Genomic DNA, 26,022 nt, shown 5'->3' with positions numbered 1-26,022 from the left:
GTCAACCAGGATGCAACACTTGCTATATCAGAAGCACCACTACAAAATATGGTACAATAAAAACCTCCAACACACATGCTTATTACCATTTTAATAGTTTCGAAACTAATCATGCCAGGACTGAACTCACTCAACACGTTCACTTCCATAACCATAACCCCCAAATTGATTCAGCTGTTCCTATTATTAATTTAAAATACAGTTACAAATTTTTTCAATACAAGGCACTCATTATAGAATGGTGTCGCCATAGCACTAATTTGAATGTTTTGAATACAAAACTCCCGATAAATCTTTCACCCGTCTGGAATCTGACACATGTGGGAACTTCACGTGTTTTGAAATGCATCAGAGGAAATCAGGACTCTTTAAATACATAGTTCTCCTTTTACCCATCATTGCCAACTGAAGACGTTTATATGAAAGTCTCTCGTTATGACTATTGGCCTCATCTAGCTTTCATGTTAATGTTTCACATATATGACAATCTGGAATAAGATGGTGCACTTCTTCCCTGGGCAAATCTTAACCACAGATCTTTTAATATTTTTGTCCTTATTTATTATTTTTAAAAGGTTTTTTTTTTAATTTTTAATCTATATTCTAAATTAGTTTTAATCCTATTCCACCTTAACATCATGTAATAGGACAGATCAATTGAGGTTGAGTACCGACAATTAAGCCTTTATGCTATCATCCCCATTTAGTCTAATTCATATACAGTACTTTAAGACATTCTATTAATCACCTAAATATTATATATAACTATGTGATGCTGCAATATGTATAATATGTAATTAAATGTTATAAAATGCTCAAATTTGGGTTCTGTGATAACTTTGAAAACAAATATGTTAGTGTTAGATTTATTATGTTAACAATTTGGTGGTACAGCAGCAAACATGAAGTTATTTATTGCACTGTGATCATGAAGAATCTTGTGCCATAGCTGTAATACCTCTGGATAAATATGTAATCTTCCTTTGAACAAACTTAATAATAAATTGTAACAATTCTGTCAATTTTTGCTATGTAAAATCTGTATGCTATATACTCAGTGTAGCTAAAGGACATTAGAGCCAATCAAGTGAATAATTTAATAAAGTCCAAATTCAGTAAATGCACTATTAGTAGTAATGCTTGAGGTGTCTGATCAGAAAATATTATTGATGCTAGCAATTTTTTCCCTCCCCAGTTTTAATCCAAAGGAATGTAAGATTTCAGTACCTATAAATTTTAATCTGTATTTATAGTTTATCATGATGAAGACAAGCAATTTTTATCAATTTTATTTATAAATACAGGCAGTTCTCGCTTTATGAGTTCTCAGGTTTACAAGTTTTTTTTCCCAAGTATCAACAAAATCGAAAATATGAACATTAATTGCAAAAAAATGAATGTTAAACATTCATAAATAATGCATTTCAAGCCACATGCGTAGCTATACAATACAGTGTACCCAGCTTTACAATATTACCCATTCCAGAGATGCCGTCGTAATGTGAACCCAATAACACATTGTTTTTTGGTAATTCGTTCCAAGCTCTCGGAAGTTGAAATTTTCATTGTATAATTAAGCTATTTATCTCTCTAAAATGTCATTTTTAAGGTCATGAGCTTCACCTTAAGGCCATATAAAAGGTCGTGAGTGTGGTTTGCAAATTGTATTAGTTACCAATTCAAATCATTAAAATGCACTACACTTTCATCGTTATCATATGTTTCATTATAAGAATCAATTTTAAACGCCTTTGTGATAATTTTCTAACGCACATTTCTGGAGATCACAACCATAAAACAATTTGCACTTTCCGGTTTATTGGGCTTTTCTGTTACTGCAAGCAATTATAAATGGGTAGTAAACTCGATCTTCTTGCATTTGTGAAAATACCGATAGCTGGAATTGTGTGGGTTTTTACGTTATTATGATGAAATGTGTTTGCCCTTTACTGAAATTTGGGCAATAATTTGTGTGTGCCGTTAAAAAATGCTTATGCACGCAGTCGTGAAATTTATAATTAAAAGAGATAATCTTGAAAACAAATGCCTCTTGAAACATTTCTGCAGAAGATGACTCCTTGTGCAACAAACCTATGAGTGTGCATTTAGTCGATGATAATGAAGAATAAACATTCTTTAACATTTTTAAGTCAAATAATTTCTCTATTATTATAATTTGCTTGATTTTACAGGCTAAGTTTTCATTTCTTTGGATAAATCAATCATTGTTTAAACTAATTAGCTAACTAATTTCATTGTTGAGAATGTAACTCCTATTTTTAACCTTATATGTGAAGTAAATTCATGCTTTATGAGTGCGCTCTAGGAATGAATTTGTAAAGTCGAGAACTACCTATAATATAAAAATACCACTTGTTAAAGAAATTTATAGTCTTTAGCATTTCTCTCAAATGGAAGCACAGTGGGTAGCCAAATCTGAATATTTTTTTTATATAAATAAAATAAGTATTTTATGAATGAATATATTTTTATGCTTTTACTGTTATTGCTGAATGAGAGAAAAAAATATATTAAAACTATACTTCCCTCCAAAAAAAGGTATCTGGACACCTGTTTTCATGGTTCATTGGACCTTCCAAAATAAACAAGTGACATCAGACCAGTATATGAGAAAGGCATAGTTCTCATTGTGGCACATAGAGTCAAGCTGACTGATTTCAAAAGGGGTATTACTGTTGATTGTCACATTGCTGATAGCTCATACCATCCAGAGTTGACCATCTGCGATGTTATCATGAAATGGAACCATGGTGGTACCATCAGTGTCCAGCAATGCACAGGAATATCACAGAAGCTTGGTCAATGTAACCAGAGGTACTAATGAGGGTAGTACAACAATTTTGTCAGACTTTCCTGCAAAACATCAACAGGGGTTTAGATTGTTATGAAGATACTGTGTACAAAGCTCCACAGCCTCAATTTTCATGGAGGGAGAGGGGGTCATATTAGCTAAGCATCATCAGTGGTAGATGACTTTCATCAACTGGTGAAATACCACCACTTTGCTTATTGGAGGCTTGAAGTGGTGAAACCCATGTTTAGTCTCTAGAGCAGGGGTGGGCAACTTTTTTCGTCAGCGGGCCGAATACAGTTTCGTATCATGATGTGGGCCGAATGAAATTTTCGCATCATGATGCGGGCCGGAATAGATTGAACGATTTAATAAAAAAAATCAGAACCTAAAAAATGTTATAGTACTTGAATTACCAAATTATTAATGTATTTTTAAAAAAAATATATCTGAGTGTCCAATTATCATTGAAAATGCGGCGTTCGGCATCAATTTTTCTTTTTTTTTTTAATTGGCTCATTTTATGGGCTGTAAATTATATTAAATTAAAAATTGTAATAATTAGAAAAGGCATAAAACATAAAATCTCGCACCAATATTATTTTTTTCAATAAGAAGTCAAACCCAAAGGAACTTCGTTCGATCGATGCTACAATAATAATTAGGAAATAACTTTTTGACGCTGCGTAGAATCACTTGGTTACTGTTGTACTGGCCGCGATTCCCGATTGAACTGAATTAAGCCAAACGTTTACGGTGAGTGTAGTCAGGTATGGATTTTCTATATTTACGCATTTACCAAGGGGGCCGGATTCAACATCGTCGCGGGCCGGCTGTTGCCCACCCCTGCTCTAGAGCAAAGTTTCCGGCATCCCCCTTCCCCCATACTTCTCCTTCAACCCATGCACGGTACTAAGTACAATAATATTTGATACCTTTCATGTTTGGGGTTTTCATAAAAAAAAAAAAAAAAAATTGGTGGTTGGTGATGCACCTTGCATCATAAAGAGAATGGTGGAAATGGGCTCTATGGAGGGCTTAATGACTAATCTTGCCACACCTTATTCCAATCAGATGAGCAGTTATGATTGTGGAGGATGTCCAGAAAAAGTCTGTTACTGGAGTGCATTGTTCCAACAATGAATTTCAAAAGAGGTGGAGCTATTTTGAAGGGAAACAAGATTGGTGAGGGGAATGAAGGGATCCTCTTACCAAGAGAGGCTTAAGTTCTGCAAATTGCAGTGGCTAGAGACTAGGCACCTGCATGGTGATCTGTAAGGAGGAACTGGACAGGCATTTGGAGGGAATGGTGTAGTTTTTTTTTTTGGCTGATGCTGCATAAGCTCATACACTTGCTTTCTTGCATCACATGCCAATACTACTACTATTTCTCATAGTATGACATTAGGTTGTTATGCAGGGAATGAATTTCATGCTCCCTATGATGTTGCAATTCTTTGGTACAGACCCATGTTTGTTCCATCAGGATAACGTTGCATGCCATACCAACAGTGCTATTTGAGAATGATTCATGGGCATTAATGTACAAAAGTTGGAATGGTCAGCATAGAGTCCTGATTTTCTAGTTCATCCCATAGGTCAGTGGTTTTCAACTGGGGTGCCATATAATTGGGTTTAAGTTACTTAAGGTTATTATTATTGTTTTGAAATTTATATATTTATTTCATTATAAAAGGATACAATATAAAGGGTACGGTACAATGGATATTGTACCGTATCTTTTTAATTTTGTGGTGATCTTTATGTTGTTATTTGGTTTTTAGGAGCATTAGCAACTAAGGCCATATTGCTCCGGGATATACGGTGGTCATTCCCTGACCTTCCCGCATCCCCCGTATTTGGTGGTGACGGGCTCGAACCCTGGTCTAATCAAGAAGCGTGTGCTGCGCACTGTTGCTCCTTCCCACCTGGCTACGGAGGCGCCTGGTGATCTTTATCTTTGTATTGATCTTTATTTAGTACCTCTATATAAAGAATAAAATTATTATATAGGTATATATTAAAAGGTCGAAACCACTGTGTTAGGTATTTCTTTTGACCTTAGGGGTGCTGTGAAAAAATTACTGGGACACTAAGGGTGCCACGAACCTCTGCCATAGGTGAACTAGTTCACCTATGGGATGAACTAGAAAATCAGGTGAGGACCATACCAACATGCCTCACATCAGTAGCTGAACTGGTTACTGTTCAGTAGAAATGTGGAAACTGTACCTGCTACAGTTTATTTTTTGTTGTGGAAAGCCTAGGAGGGTAGTTTGTATCATAACTACCAAAGGGAGACAGATTCACTGTTGAAGTGAATGGCAGTGATGTTAATATGAAATTGTCTGGATACTTTTTTGGAGGGTAGTACATTTTAAAATGGCAACACTGTAAGCATTTACATTTGTGGTAAAAATTTATCATGTATGCCCAGTTGCATTAGAAAATTAAATTTGCACTATAATTAAAGTTGTTATTCTTTCTCAGTTTAATGCTGCAAATATATATATATATATTTTTTTTTTTTTTTTTGGTTCAGATGAGATTGCTTTTATTGAAATCTAGATTTCTAAATAGGATTTCCACACATCAGAAACTAAACTAACATATGAAAATCCTCTTGTTCAGAAATACAAATATGCCTTAATTATAAAAGGAGCCATAATTACAAATTATGGGGGAAAAAGTTTAGACTGAATTGTAGAATGTGTTCTTTTAGCTAGCAAATTATTAATTACTGGAATAAGTTACCTCTCTGGGTAGTTGAAGCTGACAGCTTGGGGAAATTCAAAGGATAATATGTTAATGTGTTTCTGCTATTCATGTAGTTACCTACATAAGGATGGAAACATATAGGTAAGTTTTATTTTTTTTTATTTATTTTATTATTTTTTTAATTTTAGGCTTCTCTGCACTATATGGCTAATACTCTGCTCTGGAACAAGTATGGAAAAGGGCAATGAGATTGGGGGGGGGGAACAAAGGGGTGCTTACCAAGAAAGGCTTCAGTTCTGCAAATTGCAGCATCTGGAGACTAGGCATCTGCAAAGTGAGGTGTTTAAGACTTGGAATGGTTTGAGCAAGCTCAGTGCTCATGGGATTCTTCCTCTTGCTTAGATTATACACTTGAGGGGGCATAAATTCAAATTGAGGAAAGACAGTTGCAAACTAGATGTGCAGAAATTTGCCTTTAGCCAGCAAGTGGTTGATTGGAACAAACTCCCATCTGTTGTTGTGGAAGTTAATAGCTTAAATAAATTCAAGAAAGAACTGGAGAAACTTTTGAAGTGAAATGGGAAGGTATGGTTTTTTTTTTGCTGATGCTGTATAAAGTTGGTTTCTTGCATCATATGCCATTATTAATGCTAGTCTTTTTTTTTTTTTTAAGACTTTGATGGGTGGGGGGGGGAAATCCTGCACAAGAATTTGAGAATATCCTACTGATAGCACTTATGACATAAAATTATTCTTGATATTAATTTGAAGTTGTAAGCCTAGCTCTTATTGCTGACTTATCTAAGTCTGAGAGTTTATTTTATTTAGTAGATCTTCACATGAAGCATTGATTTCCAAACTCTAATAATTGAAAAGAAAAAGTTTGCTGTAACTTTAAAGTAGCATTCTTAACCGTCAAGGTGTGCTTTTAATAACCTTTGAATAGGGGAGAAATAACTCATTCAGCACAAGTAAGTAGTGACTGAATATTTTGGAATAATGCCAAAAAAAAAAAACAATCTAGTTATACATACTGAATATCATCTTTTATTTTAATAATGTAACAGGTACAAAAATGTATACATCTATAACATCCAAGTACAAATTAAAAGTTAATGACTGAAGAAGTTCAGACTGAGATTCCATATACCAGCCAATATTGACATGAAACTCTGCACCACAAAATCTAAAAACACATTTAAATTGAAAATATAATGCAATGCTCTACTCTGCTCTGTAACATTAAACATTACTATTGTAATGGCATTTAAAAAAAAAAATAAAAGAAAATGTTGTGTAATCCTGATTTTCATCATGCATGTCATTCTTCGCATACCACCCTTACAAATCTGTAATGCTGCTGTGCAAGAATATTTATGATTGGAGAGGGTTGGTTGTTAATATTATGATTTTGAGAATGGTGAATATGTAAGCACTTCAACCTGCATGGAATGAAATATGTCTTTTAATTTCTTAAGGAAATGAAGATAATTCTTAGATGTTTTGTGGTGCATCCTTAAGTAACAGTAACTGAATCACTGTCCTTATCATACCACTGTACTTGTTAAATTTCCATTGAAGTTGCTATTTGTGAGAAAATAAGGTTAAAATAGTGTCTTAAAATGTGGAAAAAAAAAAACAGGCCAACTTGCCTGAGTCAATAGTTTAATTCACCATTGTACTGATGAAAGAAGTCTTTTTGCTATCAAAATTTAGTTCAAAATCTGACAATGAGGATATGATGTGTAATTAAAGCAAAATGTGGGCCAATGCATTATTAAATATTGTATCAATATTTAGCAGACTATAAAGACAATTATGTAGAGGAAAAAACAACCCTTGGCTAAAAGAGAATTCACTATTGGTATTCAACTGTAAAAAACAGTTTACCCAAAAAATAATTCTTTGTAAATAAAGGAATGTCAGGATTCAAAAAAGTAAGATATAAATGTAAAATATATAAAATAATAAATATAATTATAATAAAAATATATAAAATAAAATATATAAGATATAAAATAATTATGCTCAAAAACTGAATCCAAAGAAGGAAATGAAACGAATACAAAAAAATACACTAGAATCCAATATAACTATTTCAAGGCAGACACTAGTTTAGAATTAGTAGGAATTAACATAAATTACACTACATTGTTAAAAAGCAATGTAATTTTCACTGATAGTTTTTGAAATAGTTGCACATTTCCGACTATATTCAAGTTTGCAACCTGCCTCTATATTGTTACCTTAAAAGTGACATCACAACTCCACCTGAAAAACAAGTAACACAGAACACAAAGAATTCAATATAAACATGAATTAGAGAAGTACAAAAAATAATTTTACTAGAAGGTTCACAAAAGTAGGAAATGTGTAATGTAAGACTAGCTGGACTTGTGCAAAGCTCAAAGTGAATAACAGAGCTAGGAAATGTACAAACATATCCCTTTGGAGGGATAAATCACTGACAGTAATTAGAGAAAACCACTTGTGCTAAGAAAAGAATAAATTATATTAGGCACACTGAACAAATCTTTAATTCAACAATTATTATGATATTGTTAAAAATCAAGCAAATTAAAATGGAAATTAAACTTAAAAGAAAAATAATGTTCAAGTACAGGAGGGGTACTATTTCAATACAGATTGAAATAGGTTTAGAAAATAATGCTTCTCTGCATTGTTTTTGTGCTATTACTACCAGTGGACAATATTTTCCCTCCTGTGACAGGGCTTGGTTGACTATGCCTGGATTCCAAAACTGTTGAATGCAAGGGAGACTAATGCAGATGACTGCTGTGGTAATCTGGAGAAAGAATGGGAAAAACTTGGGGAGAACTGTACGGGGAATATCTACTCTGCCTGTCAAGCCTTGGAAAATGCAATTCTTCCAAGCACATCCACACAGGCATGTCCAAAGGTGTTAAGCCACAATGGGGTGACCTGTATTTTTGTTGAGTATGCAGACAATTTGTTGGCCTCAATGAAAAGGCTCTTTGAACTTTCTAGTATAGAAAGCATTATCTTTAGATATTACAAAAATTGGGCTTAAGAAGTGGATATGGTTAGCTTTGCTGTAGCGGGTAGCCACTAGTATAAATTAGAGCAATGAGGCATTATGGTTAAAGCAGTAGAAGACAAAGAATGGATATAAATGGCCTTGCTCTTCATTGAGTAATTTGATAGCTGGATTACCATAGGTGGGGTTGGTCCCCCCTCACTGTTTTAATATTAATATTCGAATACTTTTTAATGTTATAATGTAACTATTTCAAGTCTGATGTTTAGTTTGCTGATGATACAAAGGTGGGCACAATATTACTGTCATGGTATGCTTGAAGTTTGTGCTACTTCAAGATCTAGATAAACTAACTGGATCGACTGAAAAGTGGCAGTTAAAGTTTAACATATTCACTTCTGCTTAAATTCGAAAGAATGCATGCAATATTGGTGTCATTTACAGAATACTGAGAAATAAAATTCCAAATATTTGTAAATAATAATTAGAGTAAGTCGTGGATAAAAGTAAACGTTTAATTTTCGGTAGGGCTGTAAATCAGAACAAAACTCAAAATTTTATTCTCTATATATAAGTATGCAAAACAAAAATGTGTACCAAGCCATAAACAAAACTGAAGCATTGCCATTAATAAAAAAGGTAAGCAACAGCCATTATCAATCCACTGCAGGATGGAAGCCTCCACAATGATTCATGTTGAGGGAAATGGACCATAATCTGCCATGCTGGTCCAGTGCGTGTTGGCAGATTGACTGTATTTAGTAGTTGGGGGCTTGAACCCCAGTCTACTCAAAGAGAGTGTGCTACTGCACTCCCACCCCTAACCACTTGCCTATGGAAAAGCCGTTGAATTTGAAAGAATGCATGCAATATGGTGTAATTTACAGAATATTGAAAATTATTAGTAAATTAATAAGAGGAGTTACCTCAATATAGTACGTGGAACACTTCCGTATGATACCCTCCAGAAATTCAAACGGAAAAAACGAAAAAATCGACAACTTATACATTAAAGTAAAATATAAATAATTAAATAATCAATTTAACACAATTCAAAATCAATTAAAATTCAAATTAACGCAATTAAAAGAATCTAACGAAAATATTCAAAACGATTTTCCTTCCTGAAGCTGACAATGCTTTTCGACCGACTGTCGTGATCACAGGAACGAAAATTACCGAATCAGGCTAAACCTGCAACTTAAATAGTGATTGTGTCTTCGCGCATGCGCGTAAAGGTCCACGCATCGGAGATCAAATATGGCCGCAGAACATTAACAGAATTCTCGTGTAATTTAATTTCAACGGTTTCTGCAATTAATAGTCGCGTATAATTATGTTGAACGTTAAGTATTTTGGCCTCGTTAAATAAAAAAGTATGTTTTTCGTTAATGGCTAATTCTGACGCTGCTGAACGAGAAGCACGAACTGAGGCTTCGTGTTGATTTACACGGATATTAAGAGAAAACCGCGTCGAACCCTGATAAGACGAGTCGCAATCACCGCAAGAAATGTTGTATACTAGATCATTAATTTGTGTTGCGAACGCCGAAAGAACCGAGCGATTGTTCAGTATAGTGTGTAACTTCCGTATAGGCCTAGCTATAATTTTAAATTCGGTATCTTTAAAGAATCTGTTAAGCTGTTTGTGCCACTGTTCAACATATGGGACAGAAATAAAGTATTTTTTGATATTACTATTGTTGATTGGTGCAGTATTTTGTATCCTATCCTTAGCTTGTACCCTAATTCGATTTATTGTGTTAATGGGATAACCCCTGTTCAAGAATCTGCTAGTTAATATTTGTATTTCTGAGTCTAAAGCAGAATCCGTCGTTGAATATTTATAGGCATTTAGAAATTGATTAAAGATAATCGATCTTTTGTAGGTGAACGGGTGGTAGCTATTATAATGTAGAAGCATACCGGTGTTTGTGGGTTTTCGATAGATGCTAAATTGTATTTTGTTCGAGTCCCGGGTAAGCGTGAAATTTAGAAAGTTTAATGACTTAGTATCCGTATCTTCCCTTTCCAATGTAAATTTGAGTCTAGAATGAATATTATTAAACGAATGTAAAATGTCTTGGATAGTACTACTATCGGTAATAACTAGAACATCGTCTAAATACCTCCCATAGTATGTGATACGGGGACGAAAAGGTGTCAAATGTATCTGCTCAATCGTTGAGAGATAGATCTCTGACATTAAGCCACTCAGGCTCAAACCCATTGGTAATCCAAAAATTTGCTTGTACACCTTGTCTCGAAAGGTGATGTAGTTAGCCTCAACTAATAGTTTAATTAAGTGAAAAATCTCCTTTATAGGCAGCTTCGTATAATTAATCGGTGTCGAGTTTTTATTTAACATACAAACAGCTTAACAGATTCTTTAAAGATACCGAATTTAAAATTATAGCTAGGCCTATACGGAAGTTACACACTATACTGAACAATCGCTCGGTTCTTTCGGCGTTCGCAACACAAATTAATGATCTAGTATACAACATTTCTTGCGGTGATTGCGACTCGTCTTATCAGGGTTCGACGCGGTTTTCTCTTAATATCCGTGTAAATCAACACGAAGCCTCAGTTCGTGCTTCTCGTTCAGCAGCGTCAGAATTAGCCATTAACGAAAAACATACTTTTTTATTTAACGAGGCCAAAATACTTAACGTTCAACGTAATTATACGCGACTATTAATTGCAGAAACCGTTGAAATTAAATTACACGAGAATTCTGTTAATGTTCGGCGGCCATATTTGATCTCCGATGCGTGGACTTTTACGCGCATGCGCGAAGACACATAATCACTATTTAAGTTGCAGGTTTAGCCTGATTCGGTAATTTTCGTTCCTGTGATCACGACAGTCGGTCGAAAAGCATTGTCAGCTTCAGGAAGGAAAATCGTTTTGAATATTTTCGTTAGATTCTTTTAATTGCGTTAATTTGAATTTTAATTGTTTTGAATTGTGTTAAATTGATTATTTAATTATTTATATTTTACTTTAATGTATCGGTAAGTTGTCGATTTTTTCGTTTTTTCCGTTTGAATTTCTGGAGGGTATCATACGGAAGTGTTCCACGTACTATATTGAGGTAACTCCTCTTATTAATTTACTAATATTATTATCAACGTAGAACATATTGAGTATTGCAGCTCTGATTCATACTACCTAAGAATATTGAAAAATAAAAGAAAATTCCAAAAATTTGTAAATAATAATTAAAAAGTAAGACTGGAATTCATGGATAAAAGCAAACATTTACTTTTAGGTAGGGCTGTAAATCAGAACAAAACTCAATTTTATTTCATATACAGTAGATTCTCCCTTAACCAGAATTCAAGCAACTGGCAAAAATCTTGGAAATAGTAGGTAGTTCAAAAATAAAATTATACATATTAATTTCTAGATAAAATGATTCAAACTTGGCACATCACTTTGCGCTGTGAGTACGCACATGCACTGTGTAAATATACCGGTTGATTTATTGTTATTCAATTTCTGTATTCTCTTTCAACCCATAGTATGCCGAAACAGGTAGCAAGTAAGCGTAAACGTGTAGTGCTTACCCTCAAGTAGAAGATGGAAATATGCAAGAGGCACATCATGCATAACTTGACTTTGTCTGAGAGACGTAAGGCCTCAAAGCAAGGTGATATTCATTCATTTTTGAAGAATGCTGTAAGCAAGTTTGGCAGCACAACATCATCTACTGATGCAGATCCAAAACCATCTCCTGATCCTATCCCAGCTACATTAGCAAACTTTCTATCTACTGCAACAGTTTTGAGCGCATTTTTTTTGTAAGTTACTCTATTCAAAAAGTGGTTTCTATAATAAAACTGTTTCTTTATTAAAATTTGTCCATGTTTGTCTTAATTGGGCTTAGTATAATAGTAGAGTATTTTTTTAATACTAACTCTCAAGCAACCAAAAACTACAGTTATCCGGCATCTACCAATCCCCATGGGTGCCAGTTAACTGGGAGTCTACTGTATATAAGTATGCAAAACAAAAATGTGTACCGAGCCATAAACAAAACTGAAACCGCTAATAGCTGTTAAATCAGTGTGCTGACAGAATAGAGCGGTTAATTTCATGTGCCTTTACTTTTAATTCACTCATTTATTGTGTTATGGCACAACACTTAATGCTTTTTGAACACTTATACATGTAAAGGTACACCACTTGTAACAGTGACAATGATTATCAGAACAAGTTGCCTCTGCAGGTAGTTGAGACTGACAGTTTGAAGAAATTTAAAGTTCAACTGCATAGTTACCTACATGAGGAGGGAAGTATATTAATTTGTATTTTCTTTATCTAGTTTCTTTTTTTTTCTTTGCCAGCACACCATTTGTTTGGGTACACCCAAACTCTAAGTAGTTGATGAGAGAGAAAAGAAAAAAAATAAATAAAATAGGCATAATTGTACAGCCTGACATGGAATTCTCTGAGCAATGAAAAAAGGTTGCCAGCAGAGCCAAAGAGATGATTATTCCTGTTGTACAAGTCAGTGGTTATGCCACATCTGGAATACTGCATTACAAGTTTGTAAACTTCATTTTAAGAAGGACACAGAACGGTGTCTGAGAAAGTGTTCAATGCATACTTTTTGATACTCAAATGTACTATTATATATGATACCTCTGGTGTTTGAGGGACCAATAGGGTTAGTGCAAAGTTTGGTCCTCGAAGCTGATTTAAAATGTTTTAATACCATACCTGCTGTGGAACTTGCGAAGTTCTCCAAAAATGGGCTCTGTTCATGGTGCTGATTAAAAAAAAGTTATGGTAATCTGTATACCATGATTTGAGGATATCCATTGTCCTTGAATAGGCACAGCTTTAAGCTCCTCTCATCACAAATAGTGAGAATTTGTCTAATGTAAGAGCAATAACTCCAGACTTTGAGTGAAAGGAATTGTTAGAAAGAAAATTCAATGCTACCTGTGCCTGCAGATTTCTTATATAAAGACATCCAAGAAAGATAAGTGGCATTTAGATTCGCTCTCTGTTGATAAACTCCAAGTTCATTAATAGTAATAGTGAAAGGAACCCAAAGGCTTCTGCTGCACTTGAACAGCAAACATTTTGTTTGACAGCAATTATAAAATAAAACCATCTCCTGAAGATTAAAATTATCCTTTACTTCATATTTTTCAAGAATGAACCTTGCAGAACACAACGAGTTTGTAGCCTTTTCTTTTTAAACTGATCCAAACTTGCAGCAAATGTTTCATTAAACCAAGTTATTTCTGTCCTTAAATCTTCAGAGCTGGCCACTGTTGCTCCAAATATTTAATTTTAAGTTGCTAATTCCACGTTGCTGAGCTAGATAATTAGCCTTTTCTTGCAAAATTGGACATGATATCGGCAAATATGATGCACATATTTGTTGGTGCCACTCGGAAAAGTTTTGTTTCAAGCTCCTCATATTTTGCACCAATAATTAGTTTCCTGTTTTTTTTTATCAATGCTCAAGTGCCAGGGGCTTCCAAGTTTTTTTCGATTTTTCAAAATTGTAGATAAAGTATGTTTTTCTTCATTCCATCCTATCAGCTCTTGTATTTTTTCAGTTTCCGGAGTGGATAATCCGCAGGCTCCAATGATTGGAGGCGTTGCAGATGGTATGAACTTATTTGGTTTGTTGACATTATCCTCCATACAGTGGATTGAGAAATACTCAATCGTTGGCCTATCGCTCGAGTACTCGTACTCGGTTTACCGACAATCTAGATGACGTCAACTGGGGCCAACCACCCAGAATGAAGGCAAAAAACGACAAGAAGTTCTCTGTTTCTGTGATGATCAATATATGCTAAGTAATTTAAATCTAAACCAAATGTAAACCACTATAGGCCTAAAGTAAATCGAATATAAAACGAAAGATGATAATAAAATTTAGCATTATTAGAATCAAAGGTAAGAAATATAAGTAAAATATAAATGTAAGCATATATTAATCATCGTTGACCCGACAGAGAACGTAATTTAATGATTAAAATAAGATTAAATATATAATACATACTACATATTGACCGTATCTAGGACATAATGTAATAGTCGTCAAAATAATATGTGGTGCCCCCTATGTGATGGATACGGTAAAAATAATTAATTAAATTAAATTAACGCATTGAGAAACATGCAGATAGTAAGAAGAAAAACTAAAGGAGTAGGAGCCTTAATAAACTGCATTTACGTTTGTCACTGATAGATGAGGTTTAACATAAGCAAACTTTCAATTGATTTTTTAAAAGACAAGTTACAAAAAGATAGTTCTGATAAAAATGGCACAAAATAGATCACGAGTGTAAAAAAAGGCTCTATGAACCATGCTTAATGATTGCAACTGACTCTAATGATGGTTTTCTCTGCCTTAACGCAATTTCAAAGGTCTGAATGCATCTGTAGAAATTTAGCTAGATTATCCATGAAAAGAGTTTCATAAAGGGATCTGTGCTATCCATAGCACAGTATTTCTTTTATAATCTGAGAAACTTAAACTGCATTATTTTTATGCATTCTCTTAATAACTTGATCCTTGTTGATGCTATAATTCTTCTAGAGGTAAATGGTTGGATCATTTACACAGAAGCTTTTAAGGATGACAGTGTAGAGCCTATACACTGAGAAACACGAGTTTAGAATGAATTTTACATTTGCAACTCCTACTTTCTCCAATGTTTCATCACAAGGGATGTGTTGCACCTGCACATAGATCTGATATAACCATTCCAAGACATTACATAGGTACTAATTTAGTATTAATAATAATTAATACAAATCACATTACACTGTGTTGCACGTTTTTCAGTGGAGTTGTGACATTATCTTATTATGATACAGGTTAAAGGCAAGTTGCAACTCTGAATATCCTACAGTCACCCTGAGAAAGGTAATATGTTAATGAAACTGTGCTGTGAAAATTGAACTAGTGATTTATGTTAATTACTATTAACACACTAGAATCCAATTTTTTAGCATACCAATCAGTTTTAATTGCAATTTAAATTGTCTACTTGCTACGGTATTAATTAAAATAAATTTGAATTAAATTTTTGAATGGGTATAAAAAGAACTAGAAGATGTTATGCAGTGTGAAATGTCATTTTCACTGAAATATCAACTTGGATTTAATAATTAATTCTTGCAGTTTTCACTAAATGGACTGTAACAAGAATCTGAAATTTGTATTTCAGATGGAACAAATTTCAAACTGTATACATATGAAACATGAAATTGCAATTCATAAATGACAGAATGGAGAAGATATTTATTAGATAATTATACAGGATGCTTCAAAAAATAAAATGCTCTGTTTATACTCCAGCATGATGAACACTAGGTCAGAGGAGTTGACAGGTAATCATTTCAACAATGAATACAATTGTTAGCAACATTTATCAATCACATGATCTTGACCACAGTCCACTCAAATATTTATGCTAATATGCTTACTTGCTTTACCACTTGGCTATGTAAGACCACTATGTGCAAAAAATTCTGGTGCAAAATGATTTTTTACCATTCAGACTCCATAGTCATTTCTTAAAATTCTAAGCCACAGCTCAGCTGACATTCGGAATCAGATGTATGTTTATATGACTCTTTTTCTTTCTTATTTTGGACTCTAGAATACCTCTCATAACTTTCTGTGCTTTATAAAGACCAACCCAACATCATGCTGTGAGGGGTCGGCAAGAGATTGTATGAGATTGCCTGCAAGGGTGAAGTATGATAGTGACTCTGAGGGGCCCCAAGCCACTATAGTAGCTATGAAGGAATCTGGTTAACTAGACTCTGGGAAGACCTGGAAGAGGGAGGTAGCTCTTTCACTACTACACACTGGTGGAAGTTAAGAAGACTGGAACAGCTGTAGAGAAGGATGCTTTAGGAAAAAATAAAACCATCCTTTTGGCTATAGTATTGCATCGTGGAAGGCAACAGGATACCACATTGTACCTTTCCCAAGTACAATACAGCCATGGAAAGAAATAGCCAAAGAGGCAATGTGTCAAATAGGGGCTGGTTCAGGATCTTACCAATACCTATCATCAGACCATGCTGCTGGTGCCAAGTTTTATCTGGGATTCTTGTGTAGTAGAAGCCTAGGGTGACCTTTCCTCCCATACTCTGGACATTGGGTTTGGAGTGCAGGCTGGTTCGGGATCTTATCGATACCCAACATCAGACCATGGTTCAGGTGGACTGAAGGGAGTCATATCTGATCTATTTTCTTTTCCTGGATTTTTCATTCCTCTTCTAATTTCTTATTGCAGGTTGAATTCACTGTTTTAATGGATCCAGGATAAAACTTGGCACCAGCAGCATAGTCTGATGATAGGTATTGGCAATATCCTGAAAAAGCCTACAGACCAACCCTGATGTTCAGAGTTTGGGAACAAAGGTCACCACAGGCTTCCACTACACAAGAACCCAGGATAACTTTGCACTAACCAATTGGATAATGGAGTTAATCCCTCACCTGTAAATTAACTGCTGGCAGTGCCTCTTGCCTGTATGCACACTGGATTCTGGGAGCATCGGCAAGAGGAATCTGTCAGCAGGTAAGAATTTAATCTTTTTGGATTTACCTCATATTTCCTGTTTTCTATTGTAGCAGCAATTCAAAACTTAATACTTTAGAATCGTAATCTGTAAATGTAATTGTTGTATTGATAATTGTAACTGCAATATTCAAATTTGTAACCCTTTCTATTCCCCCAACAGCTTTGTCTGATGATGGGTATCGGTAAGATGCCCGAAACATCACTTTAATGCAGCGGTTCCCAACCGGTGGTTTGCGAACCCCAAGGGGTTTGCAATAAAAATTCTGTAATGGTGTCTGCTTAGATTTACATAGGTATATTATTGTAAATTACAAAACATAACTAATAATAAACAAAATTGCCAAAGAAAGAAACCACATCTCCCATAATTCCTTATAATTAGTTTATTATCTTACAGTATATCATGTTAAATAAATGCTTTCCATACTAAATTTTTTTTCATTCTCAAGGATCATTGTTATGTATAGATTTTTTTTTTTTTTTTTAGAATCTATAGTACTTAGTATCATGAATAGGTTGAAAAGTTGAAAGAATATACTTGTTGATTTTAAACTTGAATTTCTGTAGATTGTAATTTTCAGGAAATACGCATGAAGGAAGGTTGTTCCAGAAAACAGAAGTTGAATGAATAAATGAAGAAAAAGAAAAGTTGGTTCTGCGAGTTGGAACTTGGACAGCAAAATGACGTTGACTGCATGTGTTCGGACTGCTTTGAAAGAGAGAACAGGAATTATAGAAGCCAATTCAGAAGAACAGTGCCCACAGAAGTATCTATAGAAAAGGCATGCAACAGAAACAGTCTATGAGACAGAAAGTGGAAAGACATCAATTAGCCTAACTGCCCTCTTTTGAATGGAATCTAGAAGCCTGAGAGAGGTTTTGGGGGCACCGCCCCAGATGTGGGAACAATATTCCATGGTAGGGCGAATTTGCGATTTCCACATAGTCAACAACTGTTTGGAAGAAAAGTAACACTGAGAGAGAAAGAAAAAACCCAGTTTATTAGATGCAGAGGAAGCAATATTTGTAACGTGCTTTATGCCAAGAGAGATTAGAAGTCAGGGTAATCTCCAAGATCTTGCCTAGAAATCGAAGCGTCATCGAAGATAAGCATAGGAGCAGAAGAATCCTTTTTGCGAGATATAAGACAGGGCTAAGTTTTAGAAGGATTGAAATTAAGTTATCTTTGCCCCACTGGAGAATTATGTGGAGATCAGCATTTACAGATTTGGCAGTAGATACTCAAGAAGTTGAAGCTGTTTGAGCAGGGCAAGATTTCTCAAACTGGAAATTGGAATGCAATGTGCTATCAACAGTAAAACTATGGATAGCATTTCCGGTCAATGGAAAAAGGTCATTAATATACAAGAAGAAAAGAGTGGGAGAAAGAACTGAACCTTGGGGAACACCAGCATTAGTGGACAAGTTAGAAGGCAGAGAGCCGTCTACCACAGCCTGCAGTGAGCGGTTAGAGAGAAAACTGGATACCCCGTTACAAAGAACAGCTGGCAAATCATAGGATGGAAGCTTATTTAGAAGACCTTTATGCCAAACACGACCAAAAGCCTTTGAAATTTCAAGAGAAAGGGCTTGAGTTTCACGAAACTTTTCCATTGAATTTGTCTACAGATGGGTAACATAAGCCAGAATATCACCAGTGGAACGACACTGGCGGAATCCATACTGGTGATCATTGATCAGATGAAAGATTTACAGATAGTTTTAAGAGTTGGCAGTTAATTGATTTCTCCATTACTTTGGAAAGAGTAGAAGTAATTGCAATGGGATGATAACTGGATGGAAGGGATTTGTCACCCATTTTAGGAACTGGCTGAATATGAGCAAATTTCCAAGCAAAAGAAAAAACACCTTTGGAATAAGAAAGTGAAAAAAGATGACACACAATAGGAGTAAGCTCAAGAGTGCAGATTTAGAGAACAAGTGGAGAAATACCATCAGGACCTGGAGCTTTCTTAGCATCAAGATTCATCAAAATCCTTCTGACATCCTTTTGACTTGAAGCCCACAGGATGCATTGAATGGAGCGTTGCTGGGAATGGTTTGAGGTGATTTACCAAGATCATCAATACATGAGTTGGAAGAGAAATGGGATGCTAGCAAGTCAGCTTTATCCTTGGCTGAAGTGACGACAGAACCATCTGGTTTTGACAGAGGTGGGAGCAGAGATGGGCAAAAGTTGCGGCCAATAGCTTTGGCAAGAGACCAGAATGCTCGGCTACCATTAGGGCAAGAAGCAAGTTTTCTACTCTTAGCCTGTTCGAAATCTAGTTTGGATTTATTAATAACTGCTTTACAAAGTATAAATAATACTTAATAATAAGTTTTATTATTATGCAATGTTGCTTATGAAAACGTAGTATTGGAACTGTTTTATAATAAAAATTCAGAAATATTATATGATTTCAGAGAATAGAGCTTAGTGGTTCGCATTAAAAATATATTGAAAGGGGTTCGCGAGTCAAAAAAGGTTGGGAACCGCTACCTTAATGTATAGTAATTTAGGTGAACAGCCTAATAAACTGTATTATTAATTTCATGTGGTATTAATATAATAATAACCTTAATGGGGGAAAACCACGTAGTGTCCTTCCCTAACTATACTGGATATTATCTTTGTTGGCCATGCACTTATTAGTTTTACACTTGTTTTTGCTTAGTTACAGTTAGTTAAATCAATTAGTAATTAATTGGTAACAAGATAATTAGTTATTAACTTTACACTTCTATTAATCACAGAAAAAGAAAAAATTCAATTAATTTAAGAAATAAAAATCTAATGTGCCTATGTAATGCACTGAACACATTAACTAAGTAGTTCTGAAATGAAGAGGGTGGCAGGAAGACAATAAGTGGAAGACTTTATTAGACCAATCTTTGGAGTGAACTAGAAGGTGAAGAGCTTTTTGCATATACTTTTGAAACATCCTGTATATTTATATCACAAATTGTCTTGCTGTAATAACAAAATATATATATATTTGCCAAACTAATGTAAATAATTTAAATATATGTTATCAAGTCTTGATCAAGTAACACAGTAAAACACTTAATACTTTTTTTTTTTTTAAATGACAGAAATTTAGGTAAAGCTCTCATCAATAATTTCTGAAGCATGTGGGAATAACCTCTGGAAAGAACAAGAGACTATCACAAATATGAAAGCACACATTTACATTTGAAACCTTAAAACTTCACTAGGAATTCTTCAGAATTTATAAATGACTAGTGATGATAAATCTGATGTCCTCGCATAACCCTTAAATTTCTCATCTAAATGCCCTGGAATCTGAAAATTAAAATAAAAAGGAATATCATATGTGGGTGCTAAATTTCAAAAAGTATATTACAGTTTATTTTGTTCTATTATTTTAATATATTTGAAAAAGCATACATTGAATAGTGATAACGTATGTGCATTACAAAACAGTAGATTTGCAGCCTCTGCCAAAACAAATATAACACAACGTGAACTACTATTTCATAACCCAAGTCAACTAGACAAATTAGGTAGATGGGCTGATAAATGGCAAATTTTAATACTGACAAATGCAACGTACTCCATATAAAAAGCAATAATCCCAGATTAACATATCAATTGTGTGGTACCACAATCAGGAAGCGGAGAATGAAGGGAGTAATTGTGCAGTCAGATATGTTGTTCTCTGAACAGTGCAGACAGGCTTCCAGGAAAGCTCATGATTTTGGCAATGATACATAGGAATTTTGCCAGCAGGTATAAGGAGATGATTATCCCAATGCATAAAGGTAATGGTCAGGCCATATCAGGTGATTATCCCTTTGTATAAGACAATCGTCAGGCCACGCCTTGAGTACTGCATACAGGTCTGAAGGCCGCATTTTAGGAAGGATGTAGAACTGTTGGAATGAGTGCAGAGAAGAGCAACAAGATTAGTGAAAGGAAAAAGGGTACTCATGCCAGGAAAGGCTGCCAGCACCTGCGAGGAGATCTCACTGAGGTGTTTAAGGCTTTAAATGGATTGAATAAGCTCAATGCTGATGGAATCCTTCCTCTTGCTCAGACTATCATACGAGGGAGCTAAATTCAAACTGGGGAAGGATGGTTGCATGGTAGATGTGCAGAATTTGCCTTTAACCTGTGGTTGATTGTTGGAACAAACTCCCATTTGCTGATGCTGTATAAGCTTGCTGTCATACATCATTTGCTACTATTAATACTTATACTAACTAAATAAAGAATACTCTCTAGTTGCAGGGGTTTCCCCACTCACAGAGGGGGAGCCATAGTCTAAGCAATATTCAGGAGCTGATGATGGATTCACTTTTCAAGTTACCTAGTATATTTATTAGTTTTTTTCTTTTCTGTGATTTTAACGTGTATTAAAACACCTCTCTCTCCTCATCATCCAACTTAAAACTCCATGATCACTTCCAGCTAATGGTTACCATGCTGGCTGTCATGGGTGATGATCAAATCAAGAATATTCTTGTCCCTAGTACTTTCCTTAACATGCTGATAAAAATAACAATAAACTTTAGCAATTTTGTTCCCCACGGTGAGTTTCCCCTCTCACTTGCACCAATAAAATCTCCTATAATGACATTCACACTCCCCATTCCATCTGCATGTAGATGGTTCTCATCATAACCTGCGCCGTAGATTATCCAAACTCTCATTATACCTTTTCCTCCAACTAAATCAAGCTGATTCTAAACTAGCATGCATAACTTCTGAATCTGCTGAATCTTTTGTCACACTTAGGCTGCTCTTAATAAGAAGCATGACCCCATCACCTCTTCTATACCCTAAATTCATTGTACATACCATAGTGAAACTCATCAACCCATATTTTCAAGTGACGCCACATTTCCATCAGTCATATTATGTCAGCATTAGCTGTCCTAATGATGACATAATAAAAATTAGTAAAATAAAATGAGTGGATTCAAACTCCTGGTTAGAATCAGGAGTTTAAATTTACTCATGTTACTGATGACACTCCTGACATCCCTGTATATATACACAGCTGACACAAAGTGTTCTTGTATAGTACACTAGCATGAACTAAAGTACCCTGAATACTTATACTAACCGGGATTTTAATTTCCCAGATATTGACTAAAATTTGTGGGTTGGTCACTCACACACTAGCAAGCTTTTGTGGATTTATTGGATAATTGTTTTCTACATCAGCATGTTCGGGAGGGCAACTAGAGGGAGTAATACTCTTGATCTCATTATCAGTAGTGATTCTTCATGCATTAAGAATCGCAGATAAAGAACCGCTAGGAGGCAGTGATCACAGCGTGCTGAAGTGGAATTTACTCAGAGGCAACTACCATCAGGGGTAAAGGGAAGGCTTTTGCTTTCATAAAGGTGACTACGGTGGTCTGAGACAGTATTTAAATTCTATATGGTGGAATCAATTGATGATGTTACCAACAGCAAATTTAAAATCAGAAGCATTCAAAGATTTATCTTGGAAACTACTAGGCTTTACCTACCAACTAAGAAATATTGTTCAAGGTTTAGACCTAAATGGATGTCAGATGAACTAATGAGACATGTGGCAGAGAAGAAAAATGCATGGGATACATATAAATTAATGGATGACATGGAAGCCTATGATAGATAAAAGCTGGTCTGTAACCAAGTCACAAGGGAGATTAGGCAGGCAAAAGCAGATGAGAAACATTTCACAAAGGATGCAAAGGGATGCAAAGAAAAACAGAAAAGAGTTCTTTATCTATGTAAACTCTAGAAGGAAAGGGATGAATCAGATTGGTCCACTGGATATTGATGGTTCAACAGTTGATGATCCTGCTCAGGTGGCTAACAAACTAAATGAGTATTTTGCATCCACATTCACACATGAGGAGTTATTCAGGAAGGGGAATGCCAGAGGTGAAGTAAACTCTGGCAGTGAGCTAGATAACATTAGTCCACGATGAGCAGTGTCCATTGATTACCACTCCCTGTCTTCTCCCCCTCAACCATCCCTTTATCCATAGCAGCAATTTACCTCCAATGCCACACTGCTCCAATTTGTGCAGCAGTCTTCCATGTGAGAGATATTTTAATAACTGAGAGGAAAGTTGAGGATAAACATTAAAAGGGCACCCGGGGTGGATGGGATCTATCCAGTTATATTAAAGGAGGCAGCAAAGGAAGTAAGCAAACCCTTAGCCATAATTATGGGAGCTTCTTTGGACTCAGGGGAGGTACCCATAAACTGGAGATGTGCAAATGTGACCCCAATTCACAAAGAAGGATCGCGCCTCCGTAGCCAGGTGGGAAGGAGCAGCAGTGCGTAGCACATGCTTCTTGATTAGACCGGGGTTCGAGCCCGTCACCACCAAATACGGAGTATGCGGAAAGGTCAAGGAATGACCACCGCATATCCCGGAACAATATGGCCTTAGTTGCTAATGCTCCTAAAAACCAAATAACAACAACAACAAAGAAGAATCAAAGGCTGACACAAGTAATTATAGACCTGTGAGTTTAACTTCTGTTCCAGGAAAATTAATGGGGGCTCTGGTTAAAGAAGAGGTGCAGCATCATCTAGACAAGACTTCAGTTATAGCTTGGACACAGCATGGTTTTGTTAAGGGAAAGTCTTGCCTGACCAATATGACTGGATACTATTATTATTATTATTATTATTAGCCATATGGTACAAGGAAACCTGAGGCTTATGCTGCACCAGCCAAAAAAAAAAAATTCCCGAGTTACCCCCGTGTGTGTGTGTGTGTGTGTGTGTGTGTGTGTGTGTGTGTGTGTGTGTGTGTGTGAGAGAGAGAGAGAGAGAGAGAGGGGGGGTATCACCAAGAAAGAGAAGAATGATGATATCCAGCTCAGGACCCTGGGTTTGCCAAGCCCATACTCACCAGATGTGAGCCCCCGGGGTTATATGATGCAGTCACAAAAGAACTGGATGCAAGGAATAACTTTGATATTATATATTTGGATCTTAGAAAGGCTTTTGATACTGTTGCACATGGAAGACTGCTGCACAAATTGGAGCAGTGTGGCATTGGAGGCAAATTGCTGCTATGGATAAAGGGATGGTTGAGGGGGAGAAGACAGGGAGTGGTAATCAATGGACACTGCTCATAGTGGACTAATGTTATTAGTGGAATCTCTCAGGGTTCAGTGTTGGGTCCATTATTGTTTTCTGTATTTATAAATGATATATCAAGCTTAATGTCCAAGTTTGCAGATGATACAAAGGTTGGCAGAGTTGTTAAGGACACTACTAATGATCTGCTGCTGTAACAGGATCTGGAAAGGTTGAGCAGATGGGCTGTGAGGTGGCAAATGAAGTTTAACATTGACAAATGTAAAGTACTACATATGGGAAGCAGCAACCCCAGAGTGACGTATCAACTCTGTGGTACTACACTGACAGTGGTAGAGAATGAAAAGGACCTGGCGGTAATTGTGCATGGAAAATATGAAGTTTTCTGAGCAGTGCAGATGGGCTGCAAGAGTAGCTCATGGTGTCTTGTCAATGATATACAGGAATTTTTCTGGCAGGGATAAGGAGGTGATTATTCCCTTGTATAAGGGAATAGTCAGGCCACACCTTGAGTACTGTATACAGGTCTGGAGGCCTCATTTCAAGAAGGATGTAGAGATGCTGGAACGAGTGCAGAGAAGGGCAACAAGATTAGTGAATGGAACAAAGGGTTGCTCTTATGAAGAAAGGCTTAAATTTTGCAAATTACAGTGTCTGGAGACTAGGCACCTGTGGGGTGATCTGATAGAGGTGTATAAAGCCTTGAATGGTTTGAGCTTGCTCAATGCCGATGGGATTCTTCCTCTTGCTCAGAATAATCACCTGAGAGGGCATAAATTCAAATTGAGGAAAGACAGATGTAGGAAAAATGGGCGGAAATTTGCCTTTAGCCAATGAATAGTTGGTTGGTGGAACAGACTTCCATCCCTTGTTGTGGAAGTTGATAGCCTAAATAAATTTAAGGCTCAGCTGGATAGGTATTTCGAACGAACGGAGGGGTGAAATGGGAGTGTCTTTTTTTTTTTTGGCTGATGCTGCATAAGCTTGCTTTCTTGCATCATATGCTTCTTCTAATGCTAATACCCCTTGAAGTTATTTAAGTTTGTTTCCCTAGCATTAGATTTCTATTTGTTGAAATGTCACTACCCTCAGAACGTCTTGCCAATATCAGCTGTTAATGCAAACAAGAACTTATGAGATGTGTGCAAGCATTAGTTTGGCCCTTATTATCAGCTAACCCTGTTTCTCCCCCCCCTCCCAATTAGCATTTTCCCTGACCCATTAAAGCAGTGTTTCCCAAACTTTTTTTAATAATGGAACACTTTTCATCTCATAATATATTTACGGAACACTTACAAAACACAAGTTTAGCGGGAGTCAAAGAACTGTTTGCTAATATTTTATTACATACGATGCACTGTGCATCAGGAGTATCTTAATTTCCAACACATGTAAAGCCGAAATTCAAATAACTGTCATCATACTTTCATTTTAGTCTTTTATTAGTTGGTTCCTGTTTTTTCACTTTGGAATTTTGGGGAACAAAAGGCTACGATTATTCATCCTCACTTTGAAGTGACAATGTTGTGTTCGTTTTCATCGACCACTGTTGCAATACTAAAAGTACTTTTGCTTCTTGTTTTAAAGTTCCTTTTTTTCAACTACAAATCCATAGTCATTTATTTTAATAATAATATTTTGCAATACTAATAATTATCAAAAAAAATTTATACAAGGAAGTGAGTTTAGTTATGATATCGGTTCGCTTCCCCTCTCCTTCAACCCACGTACTTCAGGCTAAATTGTATATGAATGCCATATTAGATCACCACATTGCTTCTTTTTCATAGATGTCATTACCTCTATGCATAC

General features: G+C 35.6%; 1 protein-coding gene across 1 annotated transcript in view; it reads right to left on the bottom strand.

The window, feature by feature from the left end:
* Positions 1-20,217: 20,217 nt before the first annotated feature.
* The window catches only part of LOC150090289 (6-phosphofructo-2-kinase/fructose-2,6-bisphosphatase-like), a 260,154-nt gene continuing 254,349 nt past the window's right edge, over positions 20,218-26,022 (bottom strand). The window contains exon 14 of the mRNA XM_090369065.1: positions 20,218-20,435. Coding sequence (XP_090225191.1) covers positions 20,355-20,435 — 81 coding nt within the window. The 3' untranslated portion in view covers positions 20,218-20,354. The remainder of the gene's footprint in view (positions 20,436-26,022) is intronic.

Source organism: Mastigoproctus giganteus, chromosome 2 (assembly GCF_048544385.1).
Source record: "Mastigoproctus giganteus isolate SK-2022 chromosome 2, ASM4854438v1, whole genome shotgun sequence".
Lineage (NCBI taxonomy): Eukaryota > Metazoa > Arthropoda > Arachnida > Uropygi > Thelyphonidae > Mastigoproctus > Mastigoproctus giganteus.
The sequence above is the reverse complement of the archived record's forward strand: the minus strand, read 5'-3'. Positions and strand labels throughout refer to the sequence as shown.